This window comes from Mustelus asterias, unplaced genomic scaffold (assembly GCF_964213995.1).
Source record: "Mustelus asterias unplaced genomic scaffold, sMusAst1.hap1.1 HAP1_SCAFFOLD_2822, whole genome shotgun sequence".
Classification (NCBI taxonomy): Eukaryota; Metazoa; Chordata; class Chondrichthyes; order Carcharhiniformes; family Triakidae; genus Mustelus; species Mustelus asterias.
Genome location: NW_027592767.1, coordinates 25,001 through 45,898, shown reverse-complemented (window position 1 = coordinate 45,898; position 20,898 = coordinate 25,001). Strand labels below are relative to the sequence as shown.

Below are 20,898 nucleotides of genomic sequence, written 5' to 3'. Positions count from 1 at the left end.
CCTCTGCCTCTCGCACTCTCCCTCTCTCTCTCGCTCTCTCTCTCTGTCTCTCTCCCTCTGCCTCTCGCGCACCCCCCTCGCTCTCTCTCCTCTCTCTCTCTCTCTCTCCCTCTCTCTCTCGCTCTCTCTCTCTGTCTCTCTCCCTCTGCCTCTCGCACTCCCCCACTCTCTCTCCCTCTCTCTGCGTCTCTCTCTCTCTCTCTCTGCCTCTCTCTCCCTCTCTCTCTCTCTCTCTCTCCCTCTCTCTCTCTGCTCTCTCTCTCCTCTCTCTCTCTCCCTCTCTCTCTCTCCCCTCACTCCTCTCTCTCTCTCCAACTCTCACACTCTCCCTCTCTCCAACTCTCTCCCCCTCTCTCCCACCGTCACTCTCTCCCCCCACTCTGACACACTCTCTCTCTCCCTTTCACTCTGTCTCCTTTTCTCTCTATCCCCCCCCTCTCTCTCCCTCACTCCCTCTCTCCAAATCTCTCTCTCTCTGACACTCTCTTTCACTTTCTCTCTCTCCCTCTCTCTCTCTCCCCTCTCCCGCTCTCTCTCTCTCCCTCTCTCTCTCTTCCTCTCTCTCTCTCTCTCCCCCTCCCCCCTCTCCCTCCCTCTCTCCCCCTCCCCCTCTCCCTCCCTCTCTCTCCCTCTCTCTCTCTCTCTCTCTCTCCCTCTCCCTCTCTCTCTCTCCCGCCCCTCCCTCTTTCTGCCCCTCACGTTCTCCCTCTCTTATGCCAACATGATCCAATGAAATGTCTCGGTGATCTTACTCATGTCATGCCCCTCCCCCCTCCACTGTTCCCACCCCCCGCCCCCCCACCCCCGCCCCCCCCCCCCCGCTCCCGCCCTCCCCGCTATCTTTCTATTTTGCCCACAGGGGGCGGTATTGGACGGCCATTGAAGAACATCACGGGAGACCAGGGGCAACAATGGAGGCAGGCCGAGGTTGTCTATTGTGGGTCTTCGCCCGTTCAGGTGAGTGGATGGCGTTGTGTGTGTCGTCAGGGTAACCGTGATGTGGGGGGCGGGGGGGGGGGGGCGCTGGCATTGGGAAACCGACCGAGGAGCTCTTCATGGTGGGTTGCCATGGTCACCGCGCCCAATTCTCACCAATCGAGCCTCGTGGTGGCTTTTGTCAGAGGGTACAGAACAGATTTACCAGGATGTTGCCTGGTATGGAGGGCATTAGCTACGAGGAGAGGTTGGAGAAACTTGGTTTGTTCTCACTGGAACGACGGAGGTTGAGGGGAGACCTGATAGAAGTCTCCAAGATTATGAGGGGCATGGACAGAGTGGAGAGTCAGAAGCTTTTTCCCCAGGGTGGAAGACTCAATTACTAAGGGGCACAGGTGGGCGGCACGGTGGCACAGTGGGTTAGCACTGCTGCCTCACAGCGCCAGGGACATGGGTTCGATACCCGGCTTGGGGTCACTGTCTGTGCGGAGTCTGCACGTTCTCCCCGTGTCTGCGTGGGTTTCCTCCGGGTGCTCCGGTTTCCCTCCCACAGTCCGAAAGACGTGCTGGTTAGGGTGCGTGGGCCGTGCTAAATTCTCCCTCAGTGTTACCCGAACAGGCGCCGGAGTGTGGCGACTCGGGGATTTTCACAGTAACTTCATTGCAGTGTTAATGTAAGCCTTACTTGTGACGAAGAAATAAAGTTTAAGGTGCGAGGGGCAAGGTTTAAAGGAGATGTACGATGCAAATTTTTTTACACAGAGGGTGGTAGGTGCCTGGAACTCGCTGCCGGGGGAGGGAGTGGAAGCAGATAGGATAGTGAGTTTTAAGGGGCGTCTTGACAAATACATGAATAGGATGGGAATAGAGGGATATGGTCCCTGGAAGGGTAGGGGTTTTAGTTCAGTCGGGGCAGCATGGTCGGTGCAGGCTTGGAGGGCCGAAGGGGCCTGTTCCTGTGCTGTAATTTTCTTTGTTCTTTCTTTGTCCCATTCTAGTTCGTTCTAGAAGGTGTCATGGGAAAAACTCTGGACTCTTTCTTGGCTGTGGACAAAATCTGCATCATCGCCTGTGGCGGTAAGAGCTAAACGTGTTCCCCTGACGCTGATCTGCGTAGGCCCGGGAAGTTCTGGGCCTCGCGCCCTGATGCTGGGCTGACTTCAGCTGGGCCCAAAAATGATCCAACTCAACGGGGGGTGACTGGGGTTGTGGAATGGCTGGTTTGTGGGGGGGGGGGGGAATGAGAGAGATGGGCTTTCCCACTCGAATCCGCAAGCCAAACTTTGGGAAATCCAGGAGGGGGCTATGAAGCGAAGGACAGGATTAGGCCATTCAGCCCCTCGAAACTGGCCCACTCACTCAATAAGATCAAATCTCTGTCTTTGATTTGATTTATTTTTGTCACATGTACTGGGATACAGTGAAAAGTATTGTTTCTTGCGCGCTTCTTAGGGAGTGGGGAGAATGTGGGACTCGCTCCCACGGGGAGTGGGGAGAATGTGGGACTCGCTCCCACAGGGAGTGGGGAGAATGTGGAACTCATTCCCACAGGGAGTGGGGGAGAATGTGGGACTCGCTCCCACAGGGAGTGGGGAGAATGTGGAACTCATTCCCACGGGGAGTGGGGACAATGTGGGACTCGCTCCCGCAGGGAGTGGGGGAGAATGTGGGACTCGCTCCCACAGGGAGTGGGGAGAATGTGGGACTCACTCCCATGGGGAGTGGGGGGAGAATGTGGGAATTGCTCCCACGGAGAGTGGGGGAGAATGTGGGAATCGCTCCCACGGGGAGTGGGGAGAATGTGGGACTCGCTCCCACGGGGGAGTGGGGAGAATGTGGAACTCGCTCCCACAGGGAGTGGGGGAGAATGTGGGACTCGCTCCCACGGGGAGTGGGGGAGAATGTGGGAATCGCTCCCATGGGGACTGGGGGAGAATGTGGGAATCGCTCCCACGGAGAGTGGGGGAGAATGTGGGAATCGCTCCCATGGGGATTGGGGGAGAATGTGGGACTCGCTCCCATGGGGAGTGGGGAAGAATGTGGGACTCGCTCCCATGGGAAGTGGGGGAGAATGTGGGACTCGCTCCCATGGGGAGTGGGGGAGAATGTGGGACTTGCTCCCACGGGGGGAGTGGGGGACAATGTGGGACTCGCTCCCATGGGAGTGGGGGAGAATGTGGGAATCGCTCCCATGGAGAGTGGAGGGAATGTGTGACTCGCTCCCATGGGGAGTGGGGGAGAATGTGGGACTCGCACCCACGGGGAGTGGGGAGAATGTGGGACTCGCTCCCACGGGGGGAGTGGGGGAGAATGTGGGACTCGCTCCCACGGGGAATGGGGGAGAATGTGGGACTCGCTCCCACGGGGAGTGGGGGAGAATGTGGGACTCGCTCCCACAGGGAGTGGGGAGAATGTGGAACTCGCTCCCGCAGAGAGTGGGGAGAATGTGGAACTTGCTCCCACAGGGAGTGGGGAGAATGTGGGACTCACTCCCATGGGGAGTGGGGGAGAATGTGGGAATTGCTCCCACAGAGAGTGGGGGAGAATGTGGGAATCGCTCCCACGGGGAGTGGGGAGAATGTGGGACTCGCTCCACGGGGGGAGTGGGGAGAATGTGGAACTCGCTCCCACAGGGAGTGGGGGAGAATGTGGGACTCGCTCCCACGGGGAGTGGGGGAGAATGTGGGACTCGCTCCCACGGGGAGTGGGGGAGAATGTGGGACTCGCTCCCACAGGGAGTGGGGAGAATGTGGAACTCGCTCCCGCAGGGAGTTGGGAGAATGTGGAACTTGCTCCCACAGGGAGTGGGGAGAATGTGGGACTCACTCCCATGGGGAGTGGGGGAGAATGTGGGAATTGCTCCCACAGAGAGTGGGGGAGAATGTGGGAATCGCTCCCACGGGGAGTGGGGGAGAATGTGGGACTCGCTCCCACGGGGGGAGTGGGGAGAATGTGGAACTCGCTCCCACAGGGAGTGGGGGAGAATGTGGGAATCGCTCCCATGGGGAGTGGGGGAGAATGTGGGAATCGCTCCCACGGAGAGTGGGGGAGAATGTGGGAATCGCTCCCACGGGGAGTGGGGGAGAATGTGGGACTCGCTCCCACGGGGAGTGGGGGAGAATGTGGGACTCGCTCCCACAGGGGAGTGGGGGAGAATGTGGGACTCGCTCCCACGGGGAGTGGGGGAGGATGTGGGACTCGCTCCCACGGGGAGTGGGGGAGAATGTGGGACTCGCTCCCACGGGGAGTGGGGGAGGATGTGGGACTCGCTCCCACGGGGAGTGGGGGAGAAAGTGGGACTCGCTCCCACAGGGGAGTGGGGGAGAAAGTGGAACTCACTCCCACAGGGGAGTGTCTCAGGTGAATAGTGTTGAGACACTGCAAGAGCAGCTGTATCAACGCGGTGGAGGTAACGAAGGGGCACGATGGATTTAGATGAGGGAGGAGGCTCAAGGAGAGCATAAACTGGTTAGGCCGAATGGCCTGTTCCTGAGCCATTTATCTTCTGGGAAGGCCCAGAATTTGAATTCCGCTATGAAATCCGAGAAGAGGACTATGGGTGGATGACGGAACCAAACTGGCCAACCCTCGGGCGGTGAGGAACATGGGGGCGATGTATAATTTCTTATTCCTCTGTCGCTAGGCACAACAGCTACGACTGCCAACCCACCGAGCTCCACCTCCACGGACGTCCAACCATCGACAAACGAGCCGACGACCTCGGCAACCACCCACGGTCCCACAACGGGTAAGACCTTCCATCCCCTCCATCCCCTACTAGCCCAATGGTCGCCTCAGTCAGGGAAGGGATTAAGCGGGAGGTTGCTGGCCTCACGAGCCCAGTTGGCCAGGAAAAGAAAGATGGCAGCCGGGATTCTCGGGTTTCCCGCCGGCCTGGGGGTGGGGGGCGTTGTGGCGGCAGCGGGAATTCCCATGGGCAGCGGTGGGACTGGAGAATCCCGCCACTCGAAAAACAACACGCCAACTCCCACCGGCAGGAGACACAGGGGTCGGAGAATCTCACTCCATCTTCCAGCCCCACCTCCAGGCGGTGGTTACCAGATCACAACAACAACTCGCTGCGTCTAAGAAAAAAAATCTCCTCAATCCACCTAACCTGCACATCTTTGGACACTAAGGGGCAATTTAGCACGGCCAATCCACCTAACCTGCACATCTTTGGACACTAAGGGGCAATTTAGCACGGCCAATCCACCTAACCTACACATCTTTGGACACTAAGGGGCAATTTAGCATGGCCAATCCACCTAACCCGCACATCTTTGGAGACTAAGGGGCAATTTAGCATGGACAATCCACCTAACTGACACATCTTTGGACACTAAGGGACAATTTAGCTTGGCCAATCCACCTAACCTACACATCTTTGGACACTAAGGGACAATTTAGCTTGGCCAATCCACCTAACCTACACATCTTTGGACGCTAAGGGGCAATTTAGCATGGCGAATCCACCAAACCTGCACATCTTTAGACACTAAGGGGAAATTTAGCATGGCCAATCCCCTTAACTCGCATATCTTTGGACACTAAGGGGCAATTTAGCACGGCCAATCCACCTAACCTACACATCTTTGGACACTAAGGGGCAATTTAGCACGGCCAATCCACCTAACCTGCACATCTTTGGACACTAAGGGGCAATTTAGCACGGCCAATCCACCTAACCTACACATCTTTGGACACTAAGGGGCAATTTAGCATGGCCAATCCACCTAACCTACACATCTTTGGACACTAAGGGGCAATTTAGCATGGCCAATACACCTAACCTACACATCTTTGGACACTAAGGGGCAATTTAGCATGGCCAATCCCCCTAACCTGCACATCTTTGGACACTAAGGGGCAATTTAGCATGGCCAATTCACCTAACCGCACATCTTTGGACACTCAGGGGCAATTTAGCATGGCCAATCCACCTAACCTACACATCTTTGGACACTAAGGGGCAATTTAGCACGGCCAATCCACCTAACTGACACATCTTTGGACACTAAGGGACAATTTAGCTTGGCCAATCCCCCTAACCTGCACATCTTTGGACACGAAGGGGCAATTTAGCATGGCCAATCCACCTAACCTACACATCTTTGGACACTAAGGGGCAATTTAGCATGGCCAATCCACCTAACCCGAACCTAATCTTTGGACTGTGGGAGGAAACCGGAGCACCCGGAGGAAACCCACGCAGACACGAGGGGAGAATGTGCAGACTCTGCACAGTAAGAGTTTTAACAACACCTGGTTAAAGTTCAACAGGTTTATTTGGTCGCAAATGCCATTAGCTTTTGGAGCGCTGCTCCTTCGTCAGATGGAGTGGAAATCTGCTCTCAAACAGGGCACAGAGACACAAAATCAAGTTACAGAATACTGATTAGAATGCGGATCTTTACAGCTCATCAAGTCTTAAAGATACAGACAATGTGAGTGGAGGGAGCATTAAGCACGGATTAAAGAGATTTTTATTGTCTCCAGACAGGACAGCCAGTGAGATTCTGCAAGTCCAGGAGGCAAGTCCAGGAGTCCAGGTGCCTCCTGGACTTGCAGAATCTCACTGGCTGTCCTGTCTGGAGACAATAAACATCTCTTTAACCTGTGCCGAATGCTCCCTCCACTCACATTGTCTGTATCTTTAAGACTTGATGAGCTGTAAAGATTAGCATTCTAATCAGTATTCTGTAACTTGATTTTGTGTCTCTGTGTGCCCTGTTTGAGAGCAGATTTCCACTCCATCTGACGAAGGAGCAGCGCTTTGAAAGCTTCTGGCTTGTGCGACCAAATAAACCTGTTTTGACTTTAACCTGGTGTTGTTAAAACTCTTACTGTGTTCACCCCAGCCCAACGCCAGCATCTCCACGTCAGACTCCGCACAGACAGTGACCCGAGGCCGGGGATCGAACCCGGGTCCCTGGCGCTGTGAGGCAGCAGTGCTAACCCACCGTGCTGCCGTGCCGCCCCGCCCAATTACTTTGCTGTGATTATTTAACACCAGTAAGTGGGGTCTGCGACCCGGGGAGGGGATGGGAGAGGCGGGCGGGGTGGGGAGGTCGGAATCCCAGCACTGGCAATGACGTCTCGGAGTGAGACAGGGCAGCTGCGTACACGGACCAGGTTGGCAGCCATCGAGCGGGTAAGGGATAAAAGCAGATGTCACTGATGGTAAAATCTTTAGACGCCTTTGGTGAATGATTCAATATTATTACTTGGAGTTCGGTATCTGGAGAGGAACAATTTCATTCTTCCACAATAAAAAAGAACCTTTGAAGTTTTGATTGCATCTGTCTTGGCAAAGTCAGAGTTTAATTATTAAATTAGATTCAACTGAGTCATCGTTTTCAAATGTGGTTCTTGGCACATTTTGTAACTATCATTGTCACGAAAGAGGTAGCGTTGGGCAAGTTGACGGGGCTAAAGGTAGACAAGTCTCCTGGCCCCGATGGAATGCATCCCAGGGTACTGAAAGAGATGGCGAGGGAAATAGCAAATGCACTAATTTACCAAAATTCGCTGGACTCTGGGGTGGTTCCCGCAGATTGGAAAACAGCAAATGTGACGCCACTGTTTAAAAAGGAGGGAGACAAAAGGCGGGTAACTATAGGCCGGTTAGCTTAACTTCTGTCGCAGGGAAAATGCTTGAATCTATCATCAAGGAAGAAATAGCGAGATATCTGGATATAAATTGTCACATTGGTAAGACGCAGCATGGGTTCATGAAGGGCAGGTCATGTTGGACTAATTTGGTGGAATTCTTTGAGAACATTACATGTGCAGTGGACACTGGGGAACCTGCGGATGTGGTGTATCTGGATTTCCAGAAGGCATTTGACAAGGTGCCACACCAAAGACTGCTACGTAAGATAAAGTTGCACAGTGTTACGGGTAATGTATTAGCATGGATAGAGGATTGGTTAACTAACCGAAAGCAAAGAGTGTGGGTAAATGGGTGTTTTTCTGGTTGGCGATCAGTGACTAGTGGTGTGCCTCAGGGATCAGTGTTGGGACCGCAATTGTTTACAATTTACATCGATGATTTGGAGTTGGAGACCAAGCGTAGTGTGTCAAAATTCACAGATGATACTAAGATGAGTGGCAGAGCAAAGTGTGCAGAGGACGCTGAAAGTCTGCAAAGGGATATAGATAGTCTAAGTGAGTGGGCGAGGGTCTGGCAGATGGAGTACAATGTTGGTAAATGTGAGGTCATCCATTTTGGTCGGAATAACAGCAAAATGGACTATTATTTAAATGGTAAAAAATTGCAGCATGCTGCTGTGCAGAGGGACCTGGGTGTCCTTATGCAGGAATCTCAAGGAGTTGGTTTGCAGGTGCAGCAGGTAATTAAGAAGGCAAATGGAATTTTGTCCTTCATTGCTTGAGGGATGGAGTTTAAAAACAGCGAGGTTATGTTGCAGCTGTATAAGGTGCTGGTGAGGCCACACCTGGAGTACTGTGTACAGTTTTGGTCTCCTTACTTGAGAAAGGATATACTGGCACTGGAGGGGGTGCAGAGGAGATACACTAGGTTGATTGCGGAGTTGAGAGGGTTGGCTTATGAGGAGAGACTGAGTAGACTGGGGCTATACTCATTGGAATTCAGAAGAATGAGGGGAGATCTTATAGAAACATACAAGATTATGAAGGGAATCGATAAGATAGAAGCAGGGAAGTTGTTTCCACTGGCGGGTGAAACTGGAACTAGGGGGCATAGTCTCAAAATAAGGGGGAGCAGATTTAGGACTGAGTTGAGGAGGAACTTCTTCACACAAAGGGTTGTGAATCTGTGGAATTCCCTGCCCAGTTGAGGCTACCTCATTGAATGTTTTTAAGGCAAGGATAGATAAATTTTTGAACAGTAAAGGAATTAAGGGTTATGGTGAGCGGGCGGGTAAGTGGAGCTGAGTCCACGAAAAGATCAGCCATGATCTTATTGAATGGCGGGGCAAGCTCGAGGGGCCAGATGGCCTACTCCTGCTCCTAGTTCCTATGTTCTTCTTAAACTGAGTGGGCCCATCCGAAACTCTCAGAGAGCCAGGCCAGAAAGGAATGATATGAGAGACTCAGCAGATCTGGCAGCAACTGCAGAGAGAGAAACAGACTTAACGTCTCAAGATCAAGCGACTCTTCCTCAGGGGTAACCCTAATTGCCCCTTAGTGTCCAAATATGTGCGGGTTAGGTGGATTGGCCATGCTAAATTGCCCCTTAGTGTCCAAATATGTGCGGGTTAGGTGGATTGGCCATGCTAAATTGCCCATTAGTGTCAGGGGGATTTGCAGAGTAAATGCATGGGGTTATGGGGATAGGGCCTGGGTGGGATTGTTGTCGTTGCAGGCTCGATGGGCCACATGGCCTCCTTCTGCACTGTCAGGATGCTATGATTCTATGATAGAGGTGTACAAAATAATGAGGGGGAGAGATAGAGTGGATGGGATAACATTGTTTCCCCTGGCGGAGAATTCTAGAACCAGGGGGCAGTAGGTGGCTGTAGGTGTAGAGGGAACACGCGGAAGAACTGTTTTACGCTGAGAGTGGTGGGTGTCTGGAGTTCACTGCCCGAGTTGGCGGCGGATGCAGAGACCCCAAACTCTTTTGAAAAGTATTTGGTTCCGCACCTCAAGTGTTGATGACTACAGGACTGTGGATCAGGTGCAGGAAGTAGGGGATTAGAAAGGATTTCCTCGGACTGGAATGAGCAAGATGGGCCGAATGGTCTCCTTCTGGAACTTTTGTGTGGCTCTACAAGGGAGGAAAGGTCAGCACGGTGGCACAGTGGGTTAGCACTGCTGCCTCGCAGTGCCAGGACCCCGGGTTCGATTCCCGGCTTGGGGTCACTGTCTGTGTGGAGTTTGCACATTCTCCCCGTGTCTGCGTGGGTTTCCTCCGGGTGCTCCGATTTCCTCCCACAGTCTGAAAGATGTGCTGGTTAGGGTGCGTTGACCCGAACAGGCGCCGGAGTGTGGCGACTGGAGGATTTTCACAGTAACTTCATTGCAGTGTTAATGTAACCCTTACTTGTGGCAAATAAACTTTACTTTCAGAGAGGAATCGGGTATGAGATGGGTTGGAGCAGAAACACCAGAATGGGGCAGATGGGCTGAATGGCCTGCTCCTGGAAAAAAGAACAAAGAAAATTACAGCACAGGAACAGGCCCTTCGGCCCTCCAAGCCTGCACCGACCATGCTGCCCGACTGAACTAAAACCCCCTACCCTTCCGGGGACCATATCCCTCTATTCCCATCCTATTCATGTATTTGTCAAGACGCCCCTTAAAACTCACTACCGTATCTGCTTCCACTACCTCCCCCGGCAGCGAGTTCCAGGCACCCACCACCCTCTGTGTAAAAAAACGTGCCTCGTACATCTCCTTTAAACCTTGCCCCTCGCACCTTAAACCTGTGCCCCCCTAGTAATTGACTCTTCCACCCTGGGGAAAAAGCTTCTGACTATCCACTCTGTCCATGCCCCTCATAATCTTGTAGACTTCTATCAGGTCTCCCCTCAACCTCCGTCGTTCCAGTGAGAACAAACCGAGTTTCTCCACCCTCTCCTCATAGCTAATGCCCTCCATACCAGGCAACATCCTGGTAAATCTTTTCTGAACCCTCTCCAAAGCCTCCACATCCTTCTGGTAGTGCGGCGACCAGAATTGAACACTATATTCCAAGTGCGGCCTAACTAAGGTTCTATAAAGCTGCAACATGACTTGCCAATTTTTAAACTCAACGGCCTTGCACTGTGAAAGCCGCTGGAATTCTGAGGTGCCCGGGGGGGGAGGGTGTTGGAGGGACAGATTTATTTGAAAGGATTTGTGGAAAGGTATAGAAAGTTGCAGTGTGTTCAAACCCACCCGGGGAAACGTTATTGAGAAGTGTGAATTGTTGTTGGAGACACTGTCTTGACGCATTGCGATATCATCTGCGCAGGTACAACAGTCACGACGCTGGACTCTACCACCGACCGGCCCCTGACCACGCTGTCAACAACGCTGCCCACCTCAAGGTGAAGGAACAACACGACCGCGAGATTAATCTGATTCCCAGCGACCTTTACCGCGCCACCAGCACGAACAAACAGGCCATTGGCTGACCACGGCCGCTTGGCAACCTGAACAAGGCCTCAACCCCACTGCCGCCAACGAAGACACATAAGCGTGTTGGCGGAACATCTGAGGGAATTTAGGGCCTAATAAGTGTTGTGAGGCCTCCTGTTCTATCCTGGCCCTGATGTGAAGGATTTGAGTTGATTTATTATTGACACATGTATTGGGATAGAGTGAAAAGTATTGTTTCTTGCGCGCTATACAGACAAAGCATACCGTTCATAGAGTACATAGGGGAGAAGGATTTGATTTATTATTGTCACATGTATTGGGATAGAGTGAAAAGTATTGTTTCTTGCGCGCTATACAGACAAAGCATACCGTTCATAGAGTACATAGGGGAGAAGGATTTGATTTATTATTGTCACATGTATTGGGATACAGTGAAAAGTATTGTTTCTTGCGCGTTATACAGACAAAGCATACCGTTCATAGAGTACATAGGGGAGAAGGATTTGATTTATTATTGTCAATGTATTGGGATACAGTGAAAAGTATTGTTTCTTGCGCCCTATACAGACAAAGCATACCGTTCATAGAGGGCGGCACGGTAGCACAGTGGTTAGCACTGCTGCTTCACAGTTCCAGGGTCCTGGGTTCGATTCCCGGCTCGGGTCACTGTCTGTGTGGAGTTTGCACATTCTCCTCGTGTCTGTGTGGGTTTCCTCCGGGTGCTCCGGTTTCCTCCCACACTCCAAAGATGTGCGGGTTAGGTTGACTGGCCAGGTTAAAAATTGCCCCTTAGAGTCCTGAGATGCATAGGTTAGAGGGATTAGCGGGTAAAATATGTGGGGGTAGGGCCTGGGTGGGATTGTGGTCTGTGCAGACTCGATGGGCCGAATGGCCTCCTTCTGCACTGTAGGGTTTCTATGATTTCTTTCTATGAGTACATAGGGGAGAAGGATTTGATTTGATTTATTATTGTCACAGGTATTGGGATACAGTGAAAAGTATTGTTTCTTGCGCGCTGTACAGACAAAGCATACCGTTCATAGAGAAGGAAAGGAGAGTGTGCAGAATGTGGTGTTACAGTCAGAGCTAGGGTGTAGAGAAAGATCAACTTAATGCGAGGTAGGTCCATTCGAAAGTCTGACGGCAGCAGGGAAGAAGCCGTTCTTGAGTCGGTTGGTCCGTGACCGCAGACTTTTGTATCTTTTTACCCGACGGAAGAAGGTGGAAGAGAGAATGTCCGGGGTGCGTGGGGTCCTTAATTATGCTGGCTGCTTTTCCCCGAGGCAGCGGGAAGTGTAGACAGAGTCAATGGATGGGAGGCTGGTTTGCGTGATGGATTGGGCTACAATTAACGACCTTTTGTAGTTTCTTGCGGTCTTGGGCAGAGCAGGAGCCCCAGACCAAGCTGTGATACAACCAGGAAGGTACGTGGGGGAGAGGGGGAGAATCAGGATATCGAATCTGATGATCAGCCATGATCAAAATGAATTGTGGAGCAGCCGAGAGTTGCAGTGTGATGGTCTTGGGTCTTCAGGGATGTGTAGAATTCAGAAGAATTCACTCATTTATTTTGTTCTCTCTCTGCCCACAGCCCCACAACGCCTCCGGAGTGCAACCTGGAAGAGACAGTGAAAGGTAATAGTCCACTCACTCCGTCATCCTGATCGGTCCCCGCATCATCACCCCACCTCCCGCCCCTGTCCGCCCCGGCTCCGGCCCCTCACGGGTGCTGGAGGAGGCCACTCAGCCCCTCGACTCTGCCTCACGGTCCTGGTAGGCCGTGGCTGGGCCTCCGACTCAGCTCCAACCCCTTCGTTGCCACGGTGACCGTTGGTTGGTTGGTGAAATCCACCCCAGTCCAACCTCGCAAGAATCCTAGAGGTCGTTGATGATGGGTCACCCACGGCGAGATATCCAGAATGGAAACGGGTTCTTCGGCCCAGCTCTTCCATGGTTACCTAAACTGGACTAGTCCCATTTGCCTGCGCTTGGCCCATATCCCTCGAAATCTTTCCCTATCCATGAACCTACCCAAATGTCCTTTCAATGTTGTCCTTGTACCCGCCTCTGGCAGCTCATTCCATACACTCACCACCCTCTGTGTGAAAAAATTACCCCTCGGCTCCCTTTCCCCTCTCACCGAAAACCTACGCCCTCGAGATTTGGACTCCCTCCTAACCTGGGGAAACAAAGGAGGCCATTCAGCCCATCGCGTCTCCATCAATTCTTACCCCAGACTTGCCTGGTAAACCCCTCTTATTTACCCCACTAACCTGCACATCTTTGGACACTAAGGTGCAATTTAGCATGGCCAATCCACCTAACCTGCACATCTTTGGATACTAAGGGGCCATTTAGTATGGCCAATCCACCTAACCTGCACATCTTTGGACACTAAGGGGCAATTTAGCATGGCCAATCCACCTAACCTGCACATCTTTGGACACTAAGGGGCAATTTAGCATGGCCAATCCATCTAACTTACACATCTTTGGACACTAAGGAGCAATTTAGCATGGCCAATGCACCTAACTTACACATCTTTTGACACTAAGGGGCAATTTAGCATGGCCAATGCACCTAACCTACACATCTTTGGACACTAAGGGGCAATTTAGCATGGCCAATCCACCTAACCTGCACATCTTTGGACACTAAGGGACAATTTAGCATGGCCAATGCACCTAACCTACACATCTTTGGACACGAAGGGGCAATTTAGCATGGCCAATCCACCTAACCTGCACATCTTTGGACACTAATGGGCAATTTAGCATGGCCAATCCACCTAACCTGAAAAAGGAGCGAGACTCCGAAAGCTTGTGCTACCAAATAAACCTGTTAGACTTTAACCTGGTGTTGTGATATTCCTTACTGTAATTGCAACAACACATCCCTGCTCCTGTACTCGAAACCTCTCGCAATGAAGGCCAACATACCATTTGCCTTCTTTACTGCCTGCTGCACCTGCATGCTTACCTTCAGCGACTGGTGCACAAGGACACCCAGATCCCTCTGCACACTCCCCTCTCCCAATTTACAGCCATTCAGGTAATGTCTGCCTTCTTGTTTTTGCTTCCAAAATGAATAACCTCACATTTATCCAAATTAAACTGCATCTGCCATTGATTTGCCCACTCACCCAACCTGTCCAGATCATTCTGAAGGATCGCTGCATCCTCCTCACAGTTCACCCTCCCACCCAACTTGGTATCATTTATATTAATGATTTGGATGAGAATATAGGAGGCATGGTTAGTAAGTTTGCAGATGACACCAGGATTGGTGGCATAGTGGACAGTGAGGAAAGGTATCTCCAATTGCAGCGGGATCTTGATCAATTGGGCCAGAGGGCTGACGAATGGCAGATGGAGTTTAATTTAGACAAATGCGAGGTGATGCATTTTGGTAGATTGAACCAGGGCAGGACTTACTCAGTTAATGGTCGGGCGTTGGGGAGAGTTACAGAACAAAGAGATCTAGGGGTACATGTTCACAGCTCCTTGAAAGTGGAGTCACAGGTGGACAGAGTGGTGAAGAAGGCATTCAGCATGCTTGGTTTCATCGGTCAGAACATTGAATACAGGAGTTGGGACGTCTTGTTGAAGTTGTACAAGACATTGGTAAGGCCACACTTGGAATACTGTGTGCAGTTCTGGTCTATTATTGAAAGGATATTATTAAACTAGAAAGAGTGCAGAAAAGATTGACTAGGATGCTACTGGGACTTGATGGATTGAGTTATAAGGAGAGGCTGAATGGACTGGGACATTTTTCCCTGGAGCGTAGGAGGCTGAGGGGTGACCTTATAGAGGTCTATAAAATAATGAGGGGCACAGATCAGCTAGATCGTCAATATCTTTTCCCAAAGGTAGGGGAGTCTAAAACTAGAGGGCATAGGTTTAAGGTGAGAGGGGAGAGATACAAAAGGGTCCAGTGGGGGAATTTTTTCACACAGAGGGTGGTGAGTGTCTGGAACAAGCTGCCAGAGGTAGTAGTAGAGGCGGGTATAATTTTATCTTTTAAAAAGCATTTAGATAGTTCCATGGGTACGATGGGTACCGAGGGATATGGGCCAAACGCGGGCAATTGGGATTAGAGGGTTGGGTGGATTGGCCATGCTAAATTGCCCCTTAGTGTCAGGGGGACTAGCAGGGTAAATGTATGGGGTTGTGGGGATAGGGGCTGGGTGGGATTGTGGTCGGTGTAGACTCGATGGGCCGAATGGCCTCCTTCTGCACTGTCAGGAATCTATGGAGTATTTGTCCCGAGCTGAACGTTCCTTGTCCGATTTCCCCCACCCCCCCTCCCGCTACCGCCCCCTGCAGGTTACCTCACACGCTGCGACTTCAACAACAACACCGACCCTTTCTGCGGCTGGATCCAGCCGTCCAGCAGTGACGATGGGGACTGGAGCCGGACCAGGGGGTCGACACTAACCAGGCCGCTGGAAGACCAGCCCCCGCCCTGGGACAAGGAGCACAAGGGAGGTAAGGAAGGCAGCGGGGAGCAGGGGCGAGGCAGTGGGTACTTCTTGCGCCTTCAGCCGCATGTCGGGCGGAGAGTTGGTGCCATGCTGCTGGACGGGTGGGTGAAGAGGGGGGACCATGTTCGAATTCACCCCTGGGACACTGGCTGGTTCCAACATTTATTGCCCATCCCTAGTTGCCCTTGGAGGGCAGTTGAGAGTCAACCACATTGGCTGTGGCTCTGGAGTCACGTGTAGGCCAGACCGGGTAAGGACAGCAGAGTTCTTTCCCTAAAAGACTGACGCTCGCGTTCCCCGGGAAACTGCGTCTCCCGGCGTCGCGGGAACCGACTCCGATGGACCGGCCTGTCGCGCCCCGGGGGCTGCCTTTCCCTCAGCGGAATGCGGGGAGGGGGGGGGGGGGGGGGAGTGGGGAGGGGGTGGGGGGACAGTGTGAGGGGTGTGGGGAAGGGAAGGAGGGATGTGGGTTGAGGGGGAGGGTTGGAGTGGAGGGTGGCTGGGGCGAGGAGGGGGGGGGGGTAGAAGGGGTACAAAGTCCGGCAGAAAGCGGTAGCTCATGTTGTCTTGTCTCTCGACCAGGTTACTATATCCACCAGGACGCCGGTAACCTCCTTCCCGGCCGGTTTATCCGTCTCGAGAGCCCGGCCGTGACTGTCAGAAGCGATGGAGCATGCGTCCAGTTCTCCTACTACCTGTACGGCCCCTTTCCTGCCGACGGGGCGATGCTCAGGGTGCTGCTGCGGGAAGGGGAGAGGGAGACGCCATTGTGGAATCGGACTGTGCCCCAGAGCCACGCCTGGTTGCAGGGGGCCGTCACCATCCCGGGCCAGACGGGCAGGACCATCAAGGTGAGGGAGCGCGCACGGGCACTTCGCTGGCGCATTGGGTGGTTCCCATTGGGCACCTCCCTGGGATGGTGGGGGGGCGGGGGGGTGGGGTGGGGGGTTGGTGGTGGAATTGGGTGTTGGGGATTGGTGAAAGTCTCTCCATCTTCTGATCTGACCCCATTCATAGAGTCAGAGAGGTTTACAGATGGAAACAGGCCCTTCGGCCCAACTTGTCCATGCCGCCCTTTTTTTTAAAACCCCGAAGCTCATCCCAATTGCCCACATTTGGCCCATATCCCTCTATACCCATCGTACCCATGTAACTATCTAAATGCTTTTCAAAAGATAAAATTGTACCCACCTCTACTACTGCCTCTGGCAGCTCGTTCCAGACACTCTGAGTGAAAAAATTGCCCCTCGGGACACTTTTGTATCTCTCCCCTCTCACCTTAAACCTATACCCTCTAGTTTTAGACTCCCCTACCTTTGGGAAAAGATATTGACTATCTAGCTGATCTGTGCCCCTCATTATTTTATAGACCTCTATAAGGTCACCCCTCAGCCTCCTACGCTCCAGAGAAATAAGTCCCAGTCTATCCAGCCTCTCCTTATAACTCAATCCATCAAGTCCCGGTAGCATCCTAGTAAATCTTTTCTGCACTCTTTCTAGTTTAATAATATCCTTTCATTAATAGGGTGACCAGAACAATACACAGTATTCCAAGTGTGGCCTTACCAATGTCTTGTACAACTCCAACAAGACGTCCCAACTCCTGTATTCAATGTTCTGACCGATGAAACCAAGCATGCCGAATGCCTTCTTCACCACTCTGTCCACCTGAGACTCCACTTTCAAGGAGCTATGAACATTTTCCCTCTCGATCTCTTCATTCTGTAACTCTCCCCAACGCCCTACCATTAACTGAGTAAGTCCTGCCCTGGTTCAATCTACCAAAATGCATCACCTCACATTTGTCTGAATTAAACTCCATCTGCCATTCGTCAGCCCACTGGCCCAATTAATCGCCAGTCACCACCTCCCAACGTGTGACAATAATAAACCAAATCAAGCCAAAATAGTAACCTTCGATATTCCACACCCAACTGAATTGGGAAGGCAGACCCTCGGGCCTCAGTCCCTCCATTCCCCTGTCCCTCAATTCCTCAGTCCCTTGGTTCCTCACTCCCTCGGTTCCTTGGTCCCTCAGTCCCTCGGTTTCTTGGTCCCTCAGTTCTTCGGTCCCTCGGGCCCTCAGTTCCTCAGTTCCTCGGTCCCTCACTCCATCACTCCCTCGGTCCCTCGGTTCCTCAGTCCCTCGGTTCCTTGGTTCCTCAGTCTCTCAGTCCCTTGGTCCCTCAGTTCTTCGTTCCCTCACTCCCTCGGTCCCTCAGTTCTTTGCTCCCTCAGTCCCTCAGTCCCTCGGTTCCTCTGTTCCTCAGATCTTCGGTCCCTCGGTCCCTCAGTTCCTCAGTCCCTCAATTCCTTGTGCCCTCGGTTCCTCGGTCCTTGGGTTCCTTGCTCCCTCGCTCCCCTGCCTCCTCACTCCCTTGGTCCCTCACTCCCTCAGTCCCTCGCTCCCTCAGTTCCTTGATTCCTCAGTTCCTCGGTTCCTCACTCCCTGGCTCCCTCACTCCCTCAGTTCCTTGAACCCTCAGTTCCTCACTCCCTCTCTCCCTCGCTCCCTCAGTCCCTTGCTCCCTCAGTTCCTTGATCCCTCAGTTCCTCGGTTCCTCACTCCCTCGCTCCCTCACTCCTTCGGTTCCTTGATCCCTCAGTTCCTCACTCCCTCTCTCCCTCGCTCCCTCGCTCCCTCAGTCCCTTACTCCCTCGGTCCCTCAGTCCCTCGGTCCCTTGCGCTCTGGAGGTTGTCACTGAGTTACGTGACCTTTCCCATAAATCATTGCACTGTTCCAAGATTCAGCCTCGTGGCTACTGGGGGAAATGGAAGTCACGAATCTGGCATTCTCCCCAACTGAGGGGCGGCACAGGGGTTGGCACTGCTGCCTCACAGCGCCAGGACCCTGGTTAAAGTTAAAGTTTATTCATTCGTCACAAGTAAGGCTGACATTAACACTGCAATGAAGTTACTGTGAAAATCCCCCTAGTCGCCCCACACTCCGGCGCCTGTTCAGGTACACTGAGGGAGAATTTAGCACGGCCAATGCAACCTAACCCGCACGTCTTTCGGACTGTGGGAGGAAACCGGAGCACCCGGAGGAAACCCACACAGACATGGGGAGAACGTGCAGACTCCGCACAGACAGTGACCCAAGCCGGGAATCGAACCCGGTTCCCTGGCGCTGAGAGGCACTGTGCCAGGTTTGATTCCCGGATCACTGACTGTGCGGAGTCTGCACGTTCTCCCCGTGTCTGCGTGGGTTTCCTCCGGGTGCTCCGGTTTCCTCCCACAGTCCGAGAGACGTGCTGGTTAGGGTGCATTGGCCGTGCTAAATTCTCCCTCAGTGTTACCCGAACAGGTGCCGGAGTGCGGCGACACGGGGAATTTAAGAACATAAGAACATAAGAAATAGGAGCAGGAGTAGGCCATCTAGCCCCTCGAGCCTGCCCCGCCATTCAATAAGATCATGGCTGATCTGACGTGGATCAGTACCACTTACCCGCCTGATCCCCATAACCCTTAATTCCCTTACCGATCAGGAATCCATCCATCCGCGCTTTAAACATATTCAGCGAGGTAGCCTCCACCACCTCAGTGGGCAGAGAATTCCAGAGATTCACCACCCTCTGGGAGAAGAAGTTCCTCCTCAACTCTGTCTTAAACCGACCCCCCTTTATTTTGAGGCTGTGTCCTCTAGTTTTAACTTCCTTACTAAGTGGAAAGAATCTCTCCGCCTCCACCCTATCCAGCCCCCGCATTATCTTATAAGTCTCCATAAGATCCCCCCTCATCCTTCTAAACTCCAACGAGTACAAACCCAATCTCCTCAGCCTCTCCTCATAATCCAAACCCCTCATCTCCGGTATCAACCTGGTGAACCTTCTCTGCACTCCCTCCAATGCCAATATATCCTTCCTCATATAAGGGGACCAATACTGCACACAGTATTCCAGCTGCGGCCTCACCAATGCCCTGTACAGGTGCATCAAGACATCCCTGCTTTTATATTCTATCCCCCTCGCAATATAGGCCAACATCCCATTTGCCTTCTTGATCACCTGTTGTACCTGCAGACTGGGCTTTTGCGTCTCATGCACAAGGACCCCCAGGTCCCTTTGCACGGTAGCATGTTTTAATTTTGCACGGTAGCATGTTTTAATAACTTCATTGCAGTGTTAATGTAAACCTTGACACTAATAAACAAACTTTAAATTTAAAAAAAACTAATATAAACCATGATTTTGACAACATTCCAGTGTCAGGAATCAGGTAGTTTTGTTAATTGGGGGCTTGTTTTATTATCCTGGACTCTGAAGCCTGAGGCCTAGTACCCTCTCTCTCGGGGTTGGGGGCCCTGGGCCTCAGGCCTTCTCCCCGAACCAGAGTCAGGTTCCGGCGAGCAAGGCACTGGTTACCAACGAGAATTCTTCCTCCTTCTCACCGACAGATCTTCTTTGATGCCGTCCGGGGACAAAGCAGTGAAGCACGCGTGGCTCTGGACAATGTCGCCATAACAACGGGGCCTTGCTTTGGTGAGTGGAAACCAAGCCTGCTGAGGATGGGAACTCAGGCGGATTAGCCGAATTTGCCGACACACAAACCACGGGATCCCTCCATTTCTGCTCAAGTCATCACTGACTCTCCGAAAGAGCATTCCACTCAGGCCCTATCCCCCTAACCCCATAAATTTAACATGGCCAATTCACCTAGCCTGCACATCTTTGGACACTAAGGGGCAATTTAGCATGGCCAATCCACCTAACCTGCACATCTTTGGACACTAAGGGACAATTTAGCATGGCCAATCCACCTAACCTGCACATCTTTGGACACTAAGGGACAATTTAGCATGGCCAATCCACCTAACCTGCACATCTTTGGACATTAAGGGACAATTTAGCATGGCCAATCCACCTAACCTGCACATCTTTGGACACTAAGGGGCAATTTAGCATGGCCAATCCACCTAAACTGCATATCTTTGGTCACTAAGGGGCAATTTAGCCTGGCCAATCCATCTAACCCACACATCTTTGGACACTAAGGGGCAATTTAGCATGGCCAATCCACCTAACCCGCACATCTTTGGACAGTCAGAGGCAATTTAGCATGGCCAATCCCCCTAACCTGCACATCTTTGTAGACTTTGGGCGGCACGGTAGCACAGTGGGTTAGCGCTGCTGCTTCACAGCTCCAGGGACCCGGGTTCGATTCTCAGCTTGGGTCACTGTCTGTGTGGAGTTTGCACATTCTCCTCGTGTCTGCGTGGGTTTCCTCCGGGTGCTCCGGTTTCCTCCCACAGTCCAAAGATGTGCGGGTTAGGTTGATTGGCCATGCTAAATTGCCCTTAGTGTCCTGAGATGCGTAGGTTAGAGGGATTAGTGGGTAAATATGTAGGGATATGGGGGTGGGGCCTGGGTGGGATTGTGGTCGGTGCAGACTCGATGGGCCGAAT

General features: G+C 52.4%; 1 protein-coding gene across 1 annotated transcript in view; it reads left to right on the top strand.

Annotated features, from left to right (window-relative positions):
* Window positions 1-859: 859 nt before the first annotated feature.
* The window catches only part of LOC144490055 (MAM and LDL-receptor class A domain-containing protein 1-like), a gene marked incomplete at its 5' end in the record, with an annotated part of 40,415 nt that continues 20,376 nt past the window's right edge, over window positions 860-20,898 (top strand). The window contains 8 exons of the mRNA XM_078207867.1: window positions 860-957; window positions 1,935-2,013; window positions 4,580-4,684; window positions 10,880-10,955; window positions 12,599-12,642; window positions 15,336-15,497; window positions 16,076-16,344; window positions 19,891-19,975. Coding sequence (XP_078063993.1) covers window positions 860-957; window positions 1,935-2,013; window positions 4,580-4,684; window positions 10,880-10,955; window positions 12,599-12,642; window positions 15,336-15,497; window positions 16,076-16,344; window positions 19,891-19,975 — 918 coding nt within the window. The remainder of the gene's footprint in view (window positions 958-1,934; window positions 2,014-4,579; window positions 4,685-10,879; window positions 10,956-12,598; window positions 12,643-15,335; window positions 15,498-16,075; window positions 16,345-19,890; window positions 19,976-20,898) is intronic.